Source organism: Macrobrachium rosenbergii, chromosome 8 (assembly GCF_040412425.1).
Source record: "Macrobrachium rosenbergii isolate ZJJX-2024 chromosome 8, ASM4041242v1, whole genome shotgun sequence".
Taxonomy (NCBI): Eukaryota; Metazoa; Arthropoda; class Malacostraca; order Decapoda; family Palaemonidae; genus Macrobrachium; species Macrobrachium rosenbergii.
Genome location: NC_089748.1, coordinates 84,462,577 through 84,485,373, shown reverse-complemented (window position 1 = coordinate 84,485,373; position 22,797 = coordinate 84,462,577). Strand labels below are relative to the sequence as shown.

The following is a 22,797-nucleotide window of genomic DNA, read 5'->3' as shown; positions in this document are numbered from 1 at the left end:
AATTTCCTCTCTGAGGTAGAAATTTAGCACTGTCCTTCGTAAAGCACACTTATCAAAGTCATCTAAGTTTGTCACGTTTTGATCTTAAGCGTGTTTTCTGTGGGAAAACAGGAGTTTCATATTCTTCCGTCTCTTCAGCTTCTTTAACAATTAAATGAATAGTCGATTTACTTAGCTTCGTTGCTCCAGTAGACGTTAAGCTGCTTTTGAAACGTCGTGTAAGGGACCGTTGTTCTTTTTTTCCGTGATGAAGTACTTGTAAACGTTCCAAGCTACTTCTCGGGATGCTCCAGGCAGCACTCGTCTTTAAGAGAATAATCCTTCATTATTTCTCAGATTAAACAGCTTAACCATCCCGAAAATGACCTGCTTTAAGCTGACAGGAATTATTGGCAGCGCCTGTAAAAACATATGCCACATTTCTAAATTACATTAACATTGACGATGATTTATGAACGAAATAAATTTCAGCGGGAGAGTATACATGTCCGAAAATACCTAACACTATTCTTATTGCAATAAACACAATCGTTTTCTCTTGACAGGTTTAGAATTAAAAGAACGTCGAAGAAGTGGCATCAACGTACTCTCTCTGTCAGTGGGGAAAAGTCTCTTCCTAACATGGTCACACTATAACTCCCGAATGCTGCCGGCATACGGCAGACACTTTTGTAAATAGAGGCTCGGCGTTTTAGGGTTAAAATACCATCCTGACTCTACCATACATAACAGGAAACAACAAATGTAGTTATGACATGTAAGACCCAAAATAGAGATGCCATAACAACTCCAAGCAGCAAAGGCTCAAGAGTTTATGGGAAGAGTATGAAAATCACGACACTATTATTTCTGACTAAGATAATGCAGCAGTTTGACAGATCATGGCAAAGACTAGGCTTGTATTTTTCTTTTTTTAAAGTATTCTCTTAAGTTTTTAATTACAGATTGTAATTTTTTTTATAAAAATTGTATTATCGCTATTGTTTTCACTGAATAATAGCAACACACTTTAAGGCTTCTGCCAGAAAAATTCATATCCTATAGAATAAGCTGGGGTATATAAAATAGAATAAATATTATCAAATATGATAAAAAGGATGAATGATATAAAAGTTTTAGCAAGGAAATAAGACTCTATTCTTTAAATTACTTAGTAACTAATTTTAACTAAAAACTTTGAGATTTAACCAGTTTCTAGTAAGAATGACAAAAATTTTATGATACTAGAATCAACCAGACAAGCGCATTTTTATGCAATGTGGTGCATTCAGACTGTGGTTGGTGCACTTAGACCAAGCTGGTGATGCATTCAGTCTAGGCTAATGGTGCATTTTGTCTAGTTTCTGAAATTACAAACATATAGCCCTGTCTTCCCACTATGCAAACCACCCTTCTTTGGATATTCATCAAGCTTTGTATGTTAGGCCAATTAGGCTAAACATAGTCATTAATACTGACAGGCCAAGGCCAACAATCAGTTGTGGTAGCATTAACCTATTGATGTCATTTCAATCGAAAGCTATAGCAGAATTTCATGGGGATTTTCCAGAATGTTTGAGTTCAGCAAACACTGGCACCACTGTTGTGCATAGGCTCCTCTCTTCTAGCATGTTAAAGGGGCTTGGTCCAAGACCAAAGCAAAACCTCCAAAAACAAGAAATAATACAGTATTAGCTTAAGTGCCAAAGTAAAATAACAAATATTGAACAGACTAGCACCCTATGCAGAGCAGAAATAGGATATTGGATTGTAGGTTGTTAAACTACAAGATCTAGGCAAACTTCCAACCAAGCCAACCTAAACCTATGCCTAGCCTATTTCATAAAACTTTGGTCGGTAGAACAATGGGGTTGCTCTGCATCAGGTATTACCTTGGAAATCGACGTCTGGTAGCATTTTAGTTGCTTAATAACAATTTAGTTATTTTTTGTCGGTCGACTGTAATTAAACTGTAATTAACATCAGAACTGATATGTTTTTGTATGCTGGCCATCCTGGAATGCTATCACGCATGCAGTGTTATAAGGGAGCTTTTGGTAAAAAGTGGGGTGGAATTAAGTATTAGCTCCGTGCTGGGTATTATCTTGGAAACTGCCTTTTACTATAGTATGTTGGTTGCTTATCAAGAGCTTACCGTTATTTTTTGTCACTCGACTGTAAACCTCAGAACCGGTTATATTTTTGCCACTGTGCAAGTGCAGTTATATGGGAACTTTTGGTAAAAAGTGGGGTATTATTTCATAAGTTGCTGATACACAATATGAAATTGTAACCTACATATTTGAAATGAGCTCTTCATCAAATTACAACTTATAAGGTAAGACAATACCGGCCACCCTTCCCCTCCATAACTAATATGGCAAAATTGTAACCAGTAAACACCCCCTAGGTTACATGGTATTATTTTATATTGGCAACGAATAAAATTTTACCAAAAGTGGAGTTTCCTTCACCGGGGGGTCTGGGGGGCGGAGCCCCTCGGCTAAGTAACACGGCCTGATAGGTTAGGCTGCGTTAGTATGGTTCCTTGTTTTAAATAATTTCCTTAGCAAATCATTTCTTGAACACACAGCTCCCTAATGTCTCTCGTACTGGCATAACCGTTCCATACAATTTGTGAGTAGCTAATATCAAAAGTGGAGTTTCCTTTAACGTCTCGGGCTAAGTAACACGGCCCACTAGGTTTGGTTAGGTTGGTATAATTTCTTTTATAATAGGCTTCCTTAGCCAATCCCTTCTTGAACACATGGCTCTCTTATGACTTGCCCATGCATGGATCCATACCATGACAACTTGGCAGTCCATTCGGCAGAACTAAGTAGTGGCTCCGCAGCGGCGACGGCCTTCTAACTTAGACTTTTTCTACAAATTTTGGGTTGCTAAGTATGGATTGGCCATTCTTTCCCCCACCCAAAACCCTGTATTCCCAAAGGCCCAAAACCGGGTAGATATAAGGTTAGACTAATAACAAATGAGTGACAATGAACACCACCTCCTTCATTAGCAACACTGAGGTATAGGATAAATCAATTTGCAAGGTAATGGTCCCCTGTAGTTTTACCCCTTGGGCTACAATAAGAGTTCACCCGATAGAATTCTCACCTTGGCCACTGCAAGCCTCACCAGAGACTAGCCTTTCATTGAGTTTCCAGGCACGAATGAAATTTTGAATAACAAACTAACGACAGGCTACAGCAGTCGACAGGTTAACCATAGGCTATGTCTGGCGGGTCGGCTTCGTTATTAAGGGCAACGATAATCTTTTTGGGAGTTCATACACTAAAGCAACCAACATTAACTTCCAGACCTTACAAAAGATATAATTTTCACGTCATGCCCCCTTACTTAGTTTACACCATGCAGCACAAGATTCCGGTAGAGCATAATTACTATAATATTAACAATAACAAGTTATTAAATTTCAATTAGTAATCCTCCCTTAATACTCACCCTTTTCTTGATCGTAATCACGCGTTTTAGTGGCCATTTCTCCCTCTTATACCGAAAATTTTCCGTATTGACCAAGGCTTACTGTAATTCTCACAAGTTACTTGAAGACAGCTTTCCCGCCTGTTTCTGAAGACAGAATTACAAAGAAAGAGGAAGGGGCGACGCAGTCCTCCGACTCAGAGTCCAATCCTGGCTGTTTTTGGCGGGCAATCCATGCAGTGTTGCCACTTCCTCAATGTCACATTATAAACATTCTGAAAGGACAGGATTTCAAAAGTACTGGCGCTAATTTCTGGCCGGCACAGAAAACAGAATAATAGGGTTTATATGAAAAAACTGTCGCCTTTTTATAGCAAGCTTCTGCTTCCGTTTTACTGAATCGACTCGCATATTAAATTCTAACTGTTGTCGGTGACGGATGTTATCGAAATTTTGTCTTCAATAAACAAGACGTCATGGCAACTCTGCAGATGATATCGGCTGCTTATTCTTCTTCTTTCCCACCGTTATCCCTACGTTAAGGGGTCGGTTGCCTGGTGCGCCTTCTCCACTGCCTTCTATCAAAGGCATCATCCTCCACCAAACCACTTCTCTCCATATCTTCCCTCACTTTATCTCGCTATCTAATTCTCTGTCTCCCTCTCGATCTTCTTCCTCTAACAGGTTCTTCCCAAGCCCTCTTCACTCCCTCCTCGTCATCCATCCTTAACACACGCCTATACCATCTCAATCGTGACTCTCTTATCACCTCCGTTATCTTTACTAAGCCCGCTCTTCTTATTATTTCATCATTTTCCAATTTCTCAAACAGCGATATTCCCATAATCCACCTCAGCATTCTCATCTCTGTTCCTCAAGCTTTACTTCCTCTTTTCTTCTTAGAGCTCATTAATAGCTTTCATCCATTAATTCAAAAAGTTCAGGAGTGGCTTTTTCGTATATATTGTCGACGTAAATCAGTCTCTTTCTGTTGGGTCCCTCTCACGTGGGGATTGCGGAAACGAGATGGCAGACAGGAAGCGAAAACTGCTAGTATTTTATCAGAAACCTCTTTCAGAAAAGTGCTCACACAGACCTAAAAGGTCCCATTAGATCTTATGTTTTATAAATGGCAAGAAAGGTGGACTTCTCCTCTTCTTGCCAATAATAAATATAGAAATATTAGGGATAATATACTACCGTGGTCTTCGTCATTCCAGCTTGACAGACGAACAGAGGTTATTTTAACCAGATTAAGGATTGGGCACACTCGTCTAACCCATCAGTTCATTTTAGAAGGAAGCAGCCCTCCAGAGTGTGCTTCCTGTGACGAGACACTAACAGTGGAGCACATTCTGGTGGTCTGCCCCAGATATTTTAACCAAAGAGAGATATATTTTCAGGGTAAATCCCTGTCTGATATTTTGGGAGATGAAACAGATATTTCTGCTATCATCTCTTTTTTAAAGTGTATTAAAATTTTTAACGATTTTTAATTTATTTAATATATTTATTACATCACTTAGAATTTTAATGACATTAAATTTTTTATGTATATCACATCATTCATTAAACTTCATACCCTTATTTATTGGTCACATCACTTCATTTTATTTATTAATCATTTCCTTCATGAATTCATAACTTTAACATAATCTATTTTCTCTCCATTACGGCGCTGAATGGCCTTGTTGGCCCCAGTGCCTGGGCTTTTGCCCTAAATATCATACATCCATCCATTCATGTTTCTATAGATCTTGACTATTAGCTTGAATGGCATTTTCTTACCACATACAAATCCAGCTACATCTCTCCACTTCCCCCACGCCGCTCTCATCCTATTGTCTATTTCAGCCTCACATCCTCCCTCTTGGCTTAAAGTAGATCCTAAGTATTTAAACTTTTCCATCTGTTTTATAATCGAGCCTCTTCTTTTTTGTATTAATATTCTGTCTCTATCTTCCCTACTGCTCACTAAAACCTCTGTTTTATTCACATTTACCCTTAAGCCACCCCTCTCTAAAGACTCCTGCCACTCTCCAACCCTTCTCTACCCTCCCCATCTTTAGCAGTAATCACCAGATCATCAGAGTACAACAACTCCCACAGCACTTCATTCCTGATCTCTTCACTCAACACATCCATGACCAGCACAAACAAAAATGGGCTTAATGCTGACCCCTGGCGTAATCCAACACTAACTTCAAAGTTTTCCGTTTCCCCGACTGCTGTTATTACTTTTGAGTTCGTTCTCTGATATACCATCTCGACCAGCCTAACCAACTTTTCTTGGGCTTTCCTCTTCCTCAAAAACCAAAGCATCACTTCTCTTGGGATTCTATCGTATGCTTTCTCCAGGTCTATAAAGGCACAATAAAGCTCCTGGTTTCCCTCTAGCCTCTTTTCCTGTTGCTGTCTTACTATGAAGATGGCATCCACCGTCCCTCTTCCTCTCATGAATCCATACTGCTGTTTCCCGATCTTTACAATTTCTCTTAATCTCTCATCCAGTATCCTCTCTAAAACTTCTAATCCATGCTCTGTTAGTTTAATTCCTCTGTAGTTACCACAATCCATGACCTCTCTTCTGCTTGTATATGTGTGTGTGTATATATATATATATATATATATATATATATATATATATATATATATATATATATATATATATATATACCATTAGGCTCTCCTCCCAGTCCCTTGGCATTTCTTCCTCTTCCCATATAGCTTTTAATAACCTCCAGCATCCATTTCTCCCCTCTGTAGGCTATCTAGTAATTTGGTCATTTCTGATTTGGATGGTTGGTTCCTGATTCCTAAGCGCTCACTCCACAAACAGTTGCGGGCACACTACACGATTCTCATGAGGTGCGAAGCTTTATTCCCTTTAATACAATTTTACACACTTTTATTTTTTTTACATTATATATATATATATATATATATATATATATATATATATATATATATATATATATATATATATATACAGTTTTGCTCAGTTTTATTTTTACTTTACATTATATATATTATATTTAACAGTTTTTCATTTAATTTAGCACCCTACCCCTTAACCTCCCAAATGTTCTTTAATATTTCGAATTTATTTACTTTTATTACTCCTCCTTTTTACGTTACTATTACTTTTTAACTGGAGCCGTTGTTTTCTGGGTTGGTGACGTCCTTTATTTTCATGGCTATTCTTATATATTCCACTAGTTTTCTGTTCGGGGCTTTCAGAGTCTCTAATGTTAAGTTTTCTATTTTTTGTAAGGTTTTACACCTGAACAAATGTTCTGTGCTATCCTCCTCTATTCTGCAGTTATCACAGACCTCATCCTTATATCTTCCCCGGTAGTTTGCTTTCAGGTCCAACATATTCAGCCTGGTTTTCATTATTAAGCATGCATCCTTTGTCTCAAGTTCCCTTAGATACTTATTTTCTTCAAAGTTATCTATGAATCTCAGCTTCTTCATTTCTTCCTTCTTTTCTTCCAATGTCTTTTCGATATCTTGCGTTATTCTTCTGTTAATTTCCTGTTTCAGTTTTTTTTGGCACATTTTCCCATTCCATTTATATCTATATTGTACTTTTTACCTATCTTTTCTATGCCTTTTGTCCAGCACAGCCCGTAGGGGGCTCTTAACTGGTCTTCTACTATTTCTTTGATTAGCCTTTTCTTGTCTGAATTTATAATATTGTCGAATAGCATTATTTTCTTGTATTCAATTCTATAGGCAACTGGCCATATGCCGGACTCCGCTAAAATTCCCCAGTAGGGCGTGCCCTTTGGCAGTTCATACATTCCTCGGAGGAACCTGTATTGTATTTGCTCTAGAGCGTTTGACTCGTTTTCTGTTAAGTTGCTCCAGGTCTCTATGTAGACCGGCAGCCCAGAGTGTTTATTCCGAGTTTTGAACACAAAAGGTTTGACCCCCTAGATAAGTAGTGCCTACCCTCAACATCTCAAAAATGTATTGCTGCCGGATCATAACTTTGGCTTTTGCATCAAAAATGAACCCTAAAAACTAAACAATTTTTTTTTTGTTAGAGTGAAAAACATATGCTTGAAACTTTTCCTAAACCTTCCTTGGAGTCCCCTGAACACAGAATGGGCAATGCCAGCAATGTCAAGGCTGGCTTTATGTCTGCCAGCAGCTTCCAAAGGGGGGTTCAAATTCACGTTTATTCCGAGTAAGGAACATATGTCTAAAACTTCCATAAAACCTTCCTTGGGACCCCATGAACTCAGAATGACCATTGCCAGCAAATTTCTCTGGCTTTCCACCCGCCAGCAAGCTTCAAAGGAGGCATGCAGTACAATTATGTGACAGCAGTGTATAAATATGAATGAAGTAGAAATTATTCCCTTTTAATATTGTATTTGGAATGTATCATGACTAAAAGGGAAAAAAATGGTGCATATTGATACACAAATCCAGATGTAACCAAAAACGTTCTCTATGAGTGCTGAGTTGTCGTCTGGCAGCAGGGTCAGGAAGTAGACTATCAGCTGATGCCGTGAAGCTTGATTTCGTGTATTGGACGCCTAAGCTATAGATGTTGTTTTCACTGTAAGATAAGTGAGCTTTTGCCATTATTACTTCATAATATACAGCAGGAATGTATTTAGCATACATATTTATGTGAACGTAACCTGTAAATGATCGCGCCGAGCATTTATCGCCCAGGAAAATAATTATATGTGCCACTGTGATGTAGCTCTACAGTTTTGTGTGTATAAAGAAATTGATTTGGTTTACGCATGCTTCTGGGTATGCTTTGCACAGTCTAGCCATTCAACTGTACGGAGTGATTTGTAAATAGTATAAAGTGTAAGCAATGGTAAGGCAAATTAGTCATTAGAAGTAATAAAACTGATACTGAGTAAAGGATATTTGGGTACTTTGTGAGCGGGAGACTTCAGTCAAGTGGCTGTGTGCGTTGCAGTGATATGCCAAAGGTCGCATGAAAAGTAATATTATTTTCACGTGAAAATAACTCAAGCAGTTTCTTATGCAAAACAGTTATACTGCTATGACTATATATATGAAAGACAACAAGTTCTTGATGTATTATAATTATGTGAAAGTTGACTTTGCGGAATTGTGGCACCAGCGCGAGTTGTTTCCCGCCATTCAAGAGAACATCCAGCAAAGGAAACTCAGCTCTTGAGAGTGAAACAGGACAACAAAAATATCAACACATTCATAGAAGGAATGAAAAACACATGCAATCCTTTTACCATTGCCTCTAGTTCAGACCTCTATAACCCATCCTCAGGAAAGGCAGCACAAGATGCTACGAGGAAGTATCTTTCAGGGACCCTATACAGAGGAAAGCAAATGAGACAGTTATTTGAGGCTGAATGTTCGGATGAGACACGGTTCTTAAAATGTGTACCGAGAATGAGGGTGATGAACTTTGCAGCAGAAGATGTCAAGCCTTCACGAACCATTAAGGAAGTAAATACAGCAGAGGGAGTACGGGATGTCTTTGGCAGGATTCTCACCATTTCAGCAAGAACAAACAAGAATGTCAATCTTCGTCATTTGCTAAGCTTCCCAATTACCACTGTCCCACTGGCACTGGCACACACTGATGGCACCATTTTGAAAACTGACAAAGCTGCACTTACAAAGGTGTTGGAGAATTATCAAAATGCAGTCCTGGACTCCACTACTCTCCCAAACATCAGAGTGACAGTACTTGATGGTGGCATCATCCTACACGAGACCGTGCTACAACACACCAGAGCCTCGTATGGGACAATGGTGCGAGATTTACTGGTAAAGGCCTGCTCTTTCTATGGAGAGGAAGTCCATATCATCTTTGACCAGTACAAGTCTCCTTCCATCAAAGATTACGAGAGAGAGCTTCAAGGAGGCATTCACCAAAAGTTTGTCATCACAGGCTCTGGCTAAGCCCAGCTTCAGAGTGGAGCCACACTCCTGAAAAACACTTACTTCAAGGAAGAATTTTCCCGCTTTGTGATGACAGAATGTGTCAAACCCTGTTATGGGTCTTTAATTGGACAGAAAACAGTATACATATCACACGGAGGAAAATGCATTAAGCTCAAGAATGATGAAAGCAATACACTCCAAGTGACAAAACCAGATCATCTGCAAGCTGAACATGAAAAGGCAAACACCCTTATTGCCTTCCATGTATCAAATATCCTAGAAGGGAATATAATTGTCAGATCATCCGACACAGATGTACTTGTGATCCTTCTTGGTTTACTGGGACGATATGAGATTAGAGAAAAGGTGATTTTAGATTTTGGATCTGCTAACCATCGTAGGTTCCTTGATGTGTCTCAGATGGCTGAAGAGCTGGAAAAAACATGATGGTCTAACAGATACCCTTCTTGGTTTTCATGCCTTAACTGGCTGTGATTTTACCTCCGCTTTCTTCCGGAAAGGGAAGATTAAGCCCTTCAGGATGTTAGAGGAAGACTTGAATGCCATCAGACATCTTCGGACCCTAGCATCAGATGAGGTGGACACTGAGGGAGTCACCGAGTTCATCTGCCATATGCATTTATGGATACTCGGGTAATGACATCAATGAATGCCGTTTTATGTAAAGCTTTCTTGAAGGTAACCAACTGTGCCGTAGAGGGAAAGCAACATCTCTCAAAAATGTGAAAAAACTTAACTGTGCTTCCCTCCCTCCCTCCTTGTGAAAAGACAGCTTCACTGCATATCAAGCGTGCAAACTATGTTGCCAGGATGTGGCGAAGGGCGGACACACCCATTCCAACTTGTGGCTGGAATCCTTGTGATTTTGGCTGGTTGGCTACCACCAGTGGATTTCAACCCAAATGGTTTTCTGGCAGTTCCGTTCCTGCAGAGTGCCTCTCTACACTGAACAGTACGTCAGATATATCAGCTCACTCAGATAGTTTTGGGACTGAAGATGAGGAGCTGTCGGAAGATGCCTGGAGTGACGACAGCGATACTGATGATGAGTAACATAAACAGAAGCTACATTTTTTTCCTGTCTGTGTGATTTTCAGTGCAGTTACTTTTTGACAGCATCGCAGCATGGTATGTCTCATATTCAGAGCACTTATATTTTGACAGCATTGCACAGCAAGTAATGTTTACCCATATAATTAAATGGACATTTTCTTTTTTCCACTAGAAAAAGTGCGTATTTTTCTAAGATTGCAGTTAGCTATTATGACATATGTTACATTTTGTAATGCAATTATATTATGAAATAATTATGAGAAATTAAACTGAGTTCATGAGGAATACTTTTTCCACAATTTCAGCTTTGCGGTCTTAACTCTGAAAAAATTGTAATTGAACCTCTGATGAATTTAGGAGTTACTGGCAGGTGGAAAGCCAGAAATAAATTTGCTGGCATTGGTCATTCAGAGTTCATAAGGCCCAAAGGAAGGTTTTTAGCAATATTTCAGCCTTGTGTTCTTAAATCTGAATAAAAGTGAATTTGAACCTTTGGTCGATTTAGGAGTTGCTGGCGGGTGGAAAGCCAGAGAGAAATTTGCTGGCAATGGTCATTCTGAGTTCATGGGGTCCCAAGGAAGGTTTTTATGAAAGTTTTAGGCATATGTTCCTTACTCGGAATAAACGTGAATTTGAACCCCCCTTTGGAAGCTGCTGGCAGACATAAAGCCAGTCTTGACATTGTTGGCATTGCTCATTCTGTGTTCAGGGGACTCCAAGGAAGGTTTAGGAAAAGTTTCAAGCATATGTTTTTCACTCTGACAAAAATTTTTTTTTTTCAGTTTTTAGGGTTCATTTTTGATGCAAAAGCCAGAGTTCTGATCCGGCAGCAATACATTTTTGAGATGTTGAGGGTAGGCACTACATATCTAGGGCGTCAAACCTTTTGTGTTCAAAACTCGGAATAAACACTCTGGGCTCCTGCTCTAATGTTGGCAAATAATGTTGGGACCACCACTGTTTCATAGATCTTTTTCCTTACTTCTAATGCCATATTTCCTATTTTTTTTACGTCTACATATTTTCTTATGTGGAGGTTGGCCTCCATCAGGGATCAGCTCTGAGTCCATTCTTGTTCCTCGCCGTTATAGACACTTTGACATCAAAATTAAGGAACAATGAAGAACTGTGGGAAATGATGTTTGCTGATGATTTAGTCATTATATAGCAGACACAGAAGAAATGCAAGAAAGGTTTTCAGCATGGAAAGGAGTCCTAGAAAAGATAGGATTGAAAGTGAACATTGGAAAGACAGCTAATAATTAGTAGTAATGAGGGACATGAAGAAGTAAACATTCAAGTGGAAGATGGTACAGTGCTAAAACAGAACGGTGAGTTTAACTACTTGGGATCAATAATAGAAGAGGAGGGAGGTAGTGAGAAAGCAGTGAGACAGAGTGAAAGAAGCATGGCAAAAATGGAGGGAAGTAACTGGAGCTGTTTTAGACAAGAAAATGCCATTAAGGCTCAAAATGAAAATTTATAAGACAGTCATCAGGCCTGTACTATTATATGGGGCAGAAACTTGGGCACTTAAGAGGAAAGAGGAGGGACTGTTGGAAAGAACCGAGATGAGGATGGTGAGATGGATTGCTGGAATATCACTACTGGAAAGGATGGAGAGTCGAGATATAAGAAGAATGTGTGGTATATGTAACGTAAAGGAGAAGGCTAGGAAAGCTCGTCTGAGATACTATGGCCATGTAATAAGAAGAGAGGAGGTGGAACCAATCAAGAGAGCTAAGAACATGCCAGTGATGGGGAGGAGAAGTGTGGGGCATCAGCAGATCAGATGGATGGATGTGGTGAGGAGGGATATGGGTGAGGTGGGACTAGGGGAAGCAGATGCAAGGAATAGAAATAAATAGAGAAAGTTAACTCGAGCAGCCGACCCCGCTATACAGTGGGATTAATAAGGTCGACAGAAGAAGATTTTAGTTCTTGCAGTGACGCGAAAGGGAACACTTCATTTCTAACGTTTTTTTTTTAAATACGTTACTGCCTTTTATCACATTTAGAAATTTATTAACTACAAAGACAGAAAACCGTATGACCAACGTCAGGCTGACTTCAAGTATTGGGTCTCTTATTTTGTTGACGCTGATATGAGTGGGCAAGGCTATAAGTGTGAGGTAAAATCAGTATAGATATGTGTACAAGAATGCATGTTCCCCCTTCTCTGTTATCAAATGCACCAAAAGGTTATTATCAATGAAAATGCATTTGTTAAGTCAAATAAAAAACAGAAAAAAATCTCTAGCATTTAGATTTACTTCAAAGCAGATTTAACCAGGTAACAAAAATTGTGAGAAATTCTCCTCACAATTTTTTCTGATGTTTTTCTTGTGTTCACATATTTCCATGCAATCTATCTCTTACTGTAGAGTTATTAGTATCGTCTGTCTCATGAGAAATTATTGATTTGATTTTTCGTTGTAAATTGTCGTCTGCCAGGTAATCGACAGACAAGAACTATGTTACTGTATTTGTATCTGTATTCATGTGAAATTCCAAATATATTCGCATGCTTATGGATTTTGTAGAAATATGTACGTCTCTATTGCATGTTATGATGAGGGTGAAAGAACCACTGTTTTAGTTATAATGATTAATTTTTATACATGAAATAACTCTTAGTGAATGTGTTGCACCACGTATAGTAATAGTTGAAGGTGTTACAGTAATAGATCTTGTTTGTATCTCTCGCCAGAGAAGCCATTAATTGAGGCCAAGAGATAGGGTAGTTGTTCGCCATTCTGATCGCCCCTCTGCACACCCCTCTATAAGTGTGTATGCTATGTGCGTGCACTGTGTGGGTGTGACGTCGCCCAAAATTATATTGTCACACACCACCAAGTAATTCACTACATTTAACCAATAAGTTGAAATTGCGCAATGTTATGTTTGGAATTTATTTTTGATAACGAACTTGAGAATTATCTTAAAGTTTTTTGTGTTAATGTAAACTTTGTAAGTCAGTTCCGTATTTGCCCAAATAAAACTCGAATGCAGGACGGAACGTTCTACTTCTTGGCTCAACTTTTGAGTAGACCTGATATCTATAGCCTCCTCGCACTAACCTGGCGGAGAAGCCCCGCCCATCACTGTAACTGCATGGATTGCAGGGTTCGTCAGTATTGTATCTATTTCGAATTTAATCAATAACAAGCATACAAAATATAGCATATCATTACAAAATCTTTATGTAATATATAAATTCCTATTCTTTCTGCATAGTTGCTGTCACTGAAACACTTGTCATTGTATAAAAAAACGAAGAAAAAAAACGAGTGCAACTTTATGCAAAGAAAGGGGAGGCGTGCTGGTTAATGGAACAGCTATTGTTTTGGCGGGATATGGAATCTTACACTTGTCACCTCATCAGCTGATTTCATTGGCGTCAACAAATTTCTGATATTTTTCAACCCATGTGAAAGTATATATTTACCTGTTTAATTTCCTACGTAATCTAACAAAAAGTAAATGTGTCTTTTTATATTTATATTCGTAATGAGCGATCGGAGGAGGAAGATCAGGTAAGCATTACCCATATATAGGTCTATTAATAATTTTCCCCAGCTCTCCAGTTCCAATCAAGTTGTTAAAGGCCACGCGTGTCCGTAGATGGTTGGTTAGGAATGGAAGGTTTGATCCAGTTCAGCAAAGTGAAGTAAACTTTCAGAAAAGTGTTAGATATCTCCTAACAAATAAAGTGAAAAAAAAAAACTGGTCTAAAACGAGGCATTTTCTTCCATCCGTTTTGTTTTATTTATTTTTTGTATTTTATTTTTATCTTATTTTTTTGTTTTTGTTTATCCAGTAGCAATATTGGGTACCAGTATAGGATTTTATCACAGAGCTGAACTAGAGTTACTAGAGTGCTTATTCCATATGTAGTCAAACTCAGAAATCATCGCAAGAATTTAGAATACTTGGAGATAGTTGCGGTTCACAGATCGGTTAGGCTATTTACTAAAATTCCTTGGTTAAGTGGTTGAATCTGGTGGAGCCGATTGGTAACCTCGTATGGGTCTAGCTACAATAATTGTATAAAACAAAAAATTATATCTCTTCTTTATTTACACTTTGTTTTATGCGACTATACATTTAAGCAATTATATTATGAGGTTTGTTTATGAATTTATGCAGTTGTTTTGTAAATGAAGCCGTAAGCTATAGGCCTATATGTGGTTAATTGCCTTCGTTTGCTAACATTCACTTTTAAATTATAACTTTAACGTTATGTCATTTCAATACACGTTTCTTGGCATGTAGGAAAGATACATACATATGATTTTTCGACATATATTTCCCGATTCAGTATTATTTTTCAATAAATACATTAAAATCTATATAGCTTTTATATTTCCCCTTCAATTAGCTCGAAAGTAGCATAAAATTTACGTAGTCCTATAGCAAATTAATTTTAGATCACCTTAAACCAAAGAGTATCACTTTTACAATTAAACCCAAACATAAATTCAAATACAAATTAAAGATTAGTTAATCAGTAAAAATAATTATTTGTGTTGTCGCCAAAACCATGGCTGTTCCATTAACCAGCACGCCTCCCCTTTCTTTGCATACAGTTGCACTCGTTTTTTTTTTCTTCGTTTGTTTTTATACAATGACAAGTATTTCGGTGACAGCAACTATGCAGAAAGAATAGAAATGTATATATTACATCAAGATTTTCGTAATGATATGCTATATTTTGTATACTTGTTAATGATTAAATTCGAAATAGATACAATACTGGCGAATCCTGCAAGCTATGCAGTTACAATGGTGGGCGGGGCTTCTCCGCCAGGTTAGTGCGAGGAGACTATAGTGTTGTGCAGTGATGTATGTGTGTGCGTGGATTTAGAAAGGGTGCCTGCCCTTAACCTTTGAACCTTGTTGTAACTTGGTTCATTTGAGTGCCTTTGAGTTATAATTCCCTTTTGAGTAATTCATTTCATTTGCCTCTTATGTAATTACTCTTTGATATTGTAAAGTCCCCACTCAATGCTTCTCTGTGGAGAACATCCTGTTTTCTATGGTGCCTTTCCCACCTAAGGTCGAGCGGAATATATATTTATCATCACAATTGTAAACTGTGTATATGTTGTCCTTCCAAGCAATCATGTATTATGTACAAGTAACAAGTTATTTATTTCATATGTCAGACATTGTTTATCATTATGTTCTCTGTAAGAACCTGTCCTGTTTTTAAGGAACTAGTTTGACCTCAGGTCACCTGTAAATCTTTGTACCAGTGGCCTCTGCGAACTACGCAGACATCCGTATCCCGCTTTATAAGCAGCTAACTTTCATCAATAAATCAGCAGTACTTGTGTTCCTGCTCATTATTTCGCACCTCTCTCACAGTGGTGACTCCCGGAGTGGTTTCTGGAAGCCATTAACAGACCCAAACGGTGACTAAGTCTTGGCCCAATGAACCTAATCCACGACCCTAACGGACTAACTATGATGCTCTAACAAAGCGTTCAGGCATTAACCGACCCTCATTGGCAGGTCGCCAACGTCATTAGCGGACCCACACAGCACGCTCCCCCAGTGTGTATTGGCGTGAGTGTTCCCACACATTCCAAGTGAGAGTGTGAAGAGAGCATGGAGGAGACATTCCCAACCATGTACAAATTACCGTGAACCTCTTGGAGGCAGACACCTCCCTCTCGCAACCCTCTCCTGCGCGCACCTCCACACCGGCACCGCCGCCCCCATGCGATGGCCCCCTGACGGACCAATCAAAGATGGCCTTTAACATAAGGCTGCCGCCATTCACCAGGAAGAACGCAGCGTCTTGGTACTACAGGGTCGAGGGGCAATTCAGAATAGCAGGCCTAACTGACGAGGTGTTGAAGGCAGACATCGCCATTAACACCCTCCCGAAGGAGATTTATAAGAAGATTGCCCCATGGTTGATGACGACGTTGGTCCCTGCCACCTTCCAAGAACTGAAATCCACTCTTGTCAAGACCTGCTCCCTGCCGGTCTCCGAGAGAGCTGCCTGCGCCCTAGACCTCACCCTCAACCCCCGCCAGGAGGGAAACCTCTTGGAAGTGTGGCACGCCCTCCAGGACCTCCTCCTCCTCCCTGAGACTGACAGCAATAGCAGGTGCAAGGAAATCAGTCTGTCGAGGGAGATCTTCCTGCAGCAGCTACTGCCAGAGGTCCGTGGGCAGATCACAGAGGCAGCTGACAGACTCCATGAAGGCGGCCAAGCGGGCGACCATGCCCGCACACTCCACCAACTGCCTCCTGCCGGAGGACCTCACCACGGAGCCCGTCAACTCCATTGAGCAGAAAAGGTCGTCCCACCAGCAGAAGAGGGAAGGGGCTGGGCTATGCTACTTCCATCGGAGGTTTGGGAAGAGCCGCCCAGAGGTGCAAAGCCCCCTGCCCTTTCTTCCTTTCAAAAAAAGACAGAGGCGGCTGCCAACCCTAAAGGCTGCCGTGTCTACAAAAATAAATGCTTGAGTGCCAAACATGGAAGGAAATGCTACAAGAAATAAAAAAAAATATATATCTTTTCTTGTAGCATTTCCTTCTATGTTTGGCAACCATGCTTTTATTTTTGCAGACATGACTGATTGTAAGAAAATCCTGGTGCGCCTCCAAAAATTACTTTGTACTTTTTAGTGCACTTTAATAAAGGCGTTTAAAAAAATTTGTATATATTTTTTATTCACCTACAAGTAAACGTGTCTGTCAGCTGTAAGAAACCAAAATCCAAGAGATGATGACCTTACTGGTATTATTTTAATTACTAAAGAATTTCATGGGAGTGTCAAAAATAATGCGTGGATGGGCTTGACAGGAAAAGATACAGTTCTATAAAAATTCATTACAATCAGGCAAAGGGAAGTTAGTTTTTCGAAAAGGATGAATAACAAGGAGGAAAAAGTGGGATATGCCCAAAATTGTCACAATTTATGTTCTATTCTAATTGGTATATTTTTGGGTATATCATTTACCATGAACATATCATTGTAACTTTATGGTCATTTGAAAATTTATTCTTCTCTGGACACTTAATGAACACGTGTATTGCATCAGCTATAAATTTTCTTGAGTATTTATAGCTTGATGTACTCCCAGTACTCAATATGATTCAGATAACAGCATTAACTTACTGATAAACAAAATTTATTAAATTATTTTCTTGATAAAGTATTTTTCTCTATTGTTCTTTTCTCTGTTTTGTTTTATTTTTATTTTAACAAAAATTTAGTTTTTAAATTTGAATGTCATCCATCAGACAGCTGTATATTGGAACACGGTGTCTGGTAAGTTAAATTTACTATGCTTCTCGTGATCATGTGCCCAAAGACACAGACACAGTTTCCACACAGGTTGATGATCAGGAAATTAGAACAATATACGGTATTCATGTTTTTGTTCCAAAGAAAGCAAATTAACTCTTTTCTGCAAGCTGGTCAAACTTTTTTTGTGCAATTTTAGATTTCTAGGAGAGCTCATTTCAGGAGCTTCCAATAAAGTGACCTATAAGAGACCAAGAAATTGTTTTATGATTTAGTAAAAAACCTCAGATGAGATGTGAGTTAGTTCTCTAAACTGAATTTCCTACTTGTAATTAGGTTTTAACAAAAGGAAATCACATAATTTTTTTCTACATTTTTATTGAACTAAAATATCCACTACATCTAATACATGTATTTTGAGCTAAGAAAGCTGTTTTATTTTCAAAATTAAACAAAACGAAGCATTGATGGCATACATGTAAGCCTTAAATTTGTACAAATAAAATGTGCAAAAACTTAAATAAAAAACTTTTTATCAAGGCATTAGTAGAAACCTGAAAAAATTCAGAGATAATGCAGACATACTGTACATGATTCCGAGTGAAATTTGAACACATTTTCTAATGTAAAAGGCATAATGAAAACAAAATTGTAAAAATAAATGGTCTCTAAATCAAACAATACATAAAATCAACAGTAAAATAATCATTCAAGTGCTTAAATTGCTATCATGCATTGTTTACCTAATTTCTCATTTCTTTTCTCTTTGCCACCCTTCATTTGTAATTCATTATACATACTTCCTAGCTGGCTAAGAATAATACAATGTGAACTTTTAGCTTCTGGTGTGTCTCCATCAATCTGATTATGATTAGGAACTCTTCCTATTTCAAAACAACTAAATCATTAGATTTATGAACACAAATTCCATTATTTTAGCAAGTAGCTTTATTTGATTCTTTCTTGAAAGGGTTTCATTGGCTACAAAAATAAGTTTACACATACCTCGGAGTTTATTAATTATTTTTAGTGTGTCTTTATTGTAAATACTGATGGCAATATCTAAGTAATTTTACAATTACAACATATTGTACCTATATCAAGAACGTACCTGTACATTTATCTAGCATTTTCTTCTTCAAAATTTCGTAACAGTTCAACAGGAATGTTTTTTGTCATAGATTGTTTTGCACTAAAAGAACAAGTAAATACAAACTGCTTATATATTTATTCTTATAACCTGTATTACAACAGAAATCCATTATTTCAGCAACATTGCTGATATGGCAATGTGGTCAAAGCGTCCTAATATGCATTAAAACCAATGGTCTGGCATTTAGTTCCCATGTCATATACTGTATTAAAAAACCACCTAAAAAAAGACTTCCTTAGCTTGAAGTATACTATACTGTATCTCTATTTTGGTAATGAAATTACTGTAGGTTTAGGAATTTAAAGTTATTTTTGCAGTGACTTACATCAACAACAGAGAATTTTTTAAATTTTCAGAATGTATACAGCATCTCTAATGTGTCCTAAACTCAGACCAAAACCACTGTTATATATTCTATAATACAGTAATAATGGTTTAAAATTTAATGTCATGTTCCCTGGTAAATATAAGATCAAGCAAATTATATACTCTACTAATTAATAATAAATACCTGTATACATATTTGATTATTATGACAGTCTAAAAGTACTTGGACACTCGCATGCAATATGGAAATTAAAATGTGACTGATGTGAACAAAATGCAGTCAAATTGCTAAGTACTGTGTAACAGCAATGAGATGAAAGAAAAATTAACAATGATACAGTGCCTACAGAACTTAACAATGGAAATACAGTACTGTGCACTCTTCCTCTCTCTTAGAAAAATGTTCTTGTAAGTTGTGTACAGTCCTAAGATGTTGTGAAATAAAGAAACCACACAAAATGTAATGAACTTTTCACTGAAGTCTTTATGATGTGCATGTTAAAGCTTTATGTGTGTTTCTTTTGCTGTCGGTAGAAATTCAATCAGCCACACAAAATACATTTTAAATGTTGCATCACAGCCATCATGCTGGAGAATGAGTCATAAGATGTGCCATATAATAACAGTGTGAAAAGGGGTGTCTAGTTCTCAGACATGATAATGTTACAGTTCGTACACTACTTCTGTGTCATTCTTTTAGTATTAATGACAGACATAACTGCAGTGTGGGTTAATTTGCTTAAATTTGTTTTCAACTTCATCATTCCCCAAGTCTCCTACGTTTTCATTGCTACAGAACTTAGGATGCAGCATAAATGTTCAGGAGAATTTGTCTAATGGCAAACAATCTGGCTAAGCTACCTGCATTTTTGTTTCCTTTAATGAACATGCCAACTGGGATTCAGAATTACTCAAAATTTACACGTTTAATATAATTTGGGGTTTTATATGCATACATAAAATTCACATACATTGGCAAAGTCATAGCTGAAATCTTATCAACTCATGGAATTACTGTTATTTTCTTATTCTAGCTGCAGCACACTGTTCATCCTGTGAAAATGGACAGGTAAAACTATAGCCTTTTTAGATTTCTCTTGTTCATCTCCTATATTTTCAATTCTGATTCTCATGTCTGGACTTACATCTACACGCTGTGTTGTTGTAAATAAACTTTATAGGAAAGTACATGTATATTACATGTTAGTGTCATAATTCTGTTTCTTTATCATCATAAGTTATTGTATTAAATCTTAACATAAAAATCTCTGCATTGTATACATCAGTAAGATAGTTAAGAAATGCATAATTTCTCCAGTTTCTTCAAACCTCTTGGGCTGGAAGAGGTTTTGGCACCCTACCTTAAGTAAAGATGGATTTTTGAAAAGTTAAAGAATGACAAAGTTTTTAAGCAATCTGCATTTTTCCTAGGTATACAAACCAGTCTTTCATATATGTATGGAGAATCCTGCAGCACATGTGCTGGACCAGCTGTGATCTGGATAACAAAGAAGGTAACGTTGGTGAAGGGGGGGGGGAGGTTACCCGCACTCTCCAACCACACCAACCATTTTCCTTAGCCAGTGATGGTGCAGCAATGCTACAAAAATGTAGCCGGGTGGCTGAGGCTGGTAAAACCTATATGAAAGGATACGATTTGTTTACCTAGGGAAAATCCAAATTACTTTAAAAATTTGCCATTTGTTCCACCAGAGATTCAATACCATGCCTTTCATACATTATAAGGAGATTCACTCCTTAGGTGCGGGGTAGTTCCTATAAGCAAAGATGAGAACTTGCTACTTCTGTCCGTGTTAGGAAAAGTTGTGGGACTGCGAGTAATAAAAGGGAGATTCCCCATGTTAAGTTATGTACATCTTAGTTTAACCAGACTACTGAGCTGATTAACAGCTCTCCTAGGGCTGGCCCGAAGGATTAGATTTATTTTTACGTGGCTAAGAACCAATTGGTTACCTAGCAAAGGGACGTACAGCTTATTGTGGAATCCGAACCACATTATAGCGAGAAATGAATTTCTATCACCAGAAACAAATTTCTCTTGTTCTTCACTGGCCGGTCGGAGATTCGAACTCGCGACCATCAGAGTGGTGGCTGAGAACAGAACCCGCTCACCCAGCGAAGAACATGGCTAAGGATAAAACTTCATAAGAACAAAGTTCAGATAATTTCAGGCTTCCCCTTAGAGACAGTCTCATCAGTTGGTAGTTTTCCTGCACTATTGTATATTGATGGGTTAGAGGAAAAAACTCTGCTCCCCTTCCCCTTCTTACAGAAAGAGAAGCAGAAGGTAACATATTCTAAATCAATAGAACTAGCACTCGTAGTGCACTTACCTCAAATTCATTCAGGTCCAGCTTGTACCTCAGCGTGAATGCTTTCAATTCGGAAGAAAGAAAGGTAAGGGAAAGGGGATATACAAAAAGCCTCATTCAACCCTTATATGAAACATGCAGCCTCAGTACTCAAACGAAAATGCTGGGTGCCCAGCCTGGAACTCAGTAATTACATCACTTGCTGTGCAGCCACAACAGGTTCCAAGGAGCAGGCACCAAGGGACCTGTGGGCAACATTCCTCAGGCAGAATAAGATGAAGGTAGTCAGAGACTACCTTCATACACTCGCCCTCATCACCTGTTGTACCAAGTTCTTCCAATAGGTGAAGGAAGGTCAAACCCCTAATCTCACAAGCTCCTGAACAGGTCATTAGATTGAGCTCCTCAAGAACAGAATTGTATGCGCATGTTATGACCTTACAGAACCAGGAGATAGTGTTCCTCAACACCACCTTCTTAAAATGGCCAGTGCTAACAAGAAGACATCTACACCCCATCTAAGGGATTTTGTTCTCTTCAAGTAACAGTTAAGGGTGCAGACTGGGCACAGCAACATATCATGCAGATCTCCACATACAAGTCCTGGAGGGAGTTAACCAAAATAACACTCAGATCTAAAGCAAGGATTCTTCATTTTAGCCACAAACTTCAGAAAAAATGATGAGGGGGATTTCTACCCTTCCTTGTGCTGAATTAGCTATGATAAGATACGCAATTCACAGACTCTCAAATGAAGACCTTTTCCAAGCTGAGATCACTATCCAAAGATTGGGACATACAACAATAAGGGGAAACCATGACACTTCAAAGCGCTAGGGTGATGTCCCACTGAGGAGGCCGCACCTCTGCTGGAGGCCAAGATTGTTTGAATTTCCTATTATGCATGGATAATTCCGTCAAGGCGGATAGATATGCTCCCTTCATGCTGAAGACCTGAAAAAGCACTGCACGGTAACCCCTAACAGGTGAAACCTAAAGACCCCTGTCCTGGCAAAAAAAGAAAAAAGACAAAAGTCTACTATTCATTGAAAAGAGGTATCAACTGGAGAGAAACCCCCTTCTACAACACCAATCACAAAAGATGGCCCACTTTCCATCATAAACACTTGCAGAGGATCGGTGGAGGTACCCTGGCATTTCATTTGCTGTGCTACAAAGAAAGCCTCTCTCTCACAGGGGAAAGATGTATACATCAATGTTGTCCCACCAGTGTTGGAATGCATCTTACAGGGCTAACCACAGATAACCAGGGAGCAAAAGAGGGACATTTTCTGTTCAGCCTGGT

General features: G+C 38.5%; 2 protein-coding genes across 2 annotated transcripts in view; both read right to left on the bottom strand.

Moving 5' to 3' along the window:
• The window catches only part of Mcm7 (minichromosome maintenance 7), a 224,013-nt gene extending 219,822 nt beyond the window's left edge, over positions 1-4,191 (bottom strand). The window contains exon 1 of the mRNA XM_067108054.1: positions 3,451-4,191. Coding sequence (XP_066964155.1) covers positions 3,451-3,487 — 37 coding nt within the window. The 5' untranslated portion in view covers positions 3,488-4,191. The remainder of the gene's footprint in view (positions 1-3,450) is intronic.
• A 1,257-nt stretch (positions 4,192-5,448) lies between these two features.
• LOC136841207 (uncharacterized) lies at positions 5,449-6,006 on the bottom strand. The gene has a single exon (XM_067108243.1). The coding sequence runs from the start codon at positions 6,004-6,006 to the stop codon at positions 5,449-5,451; it is 558 nt and encodes a 185-aa protein (XP_066964344.1).
• Between the last annotated feature and the right edge of the window lie 16,791 nt (positions 6,007-22,797).

Bases quoted from the DNA above. Each gene is read 5' to 3' on its own strand.
- LOC136841207 (XM_067108243.1), bottom strand. From the start codon at position 6,006: ATGGATTGTGGTAACTACAGAGGAATTAAACTAACAGAGCATGGATTA.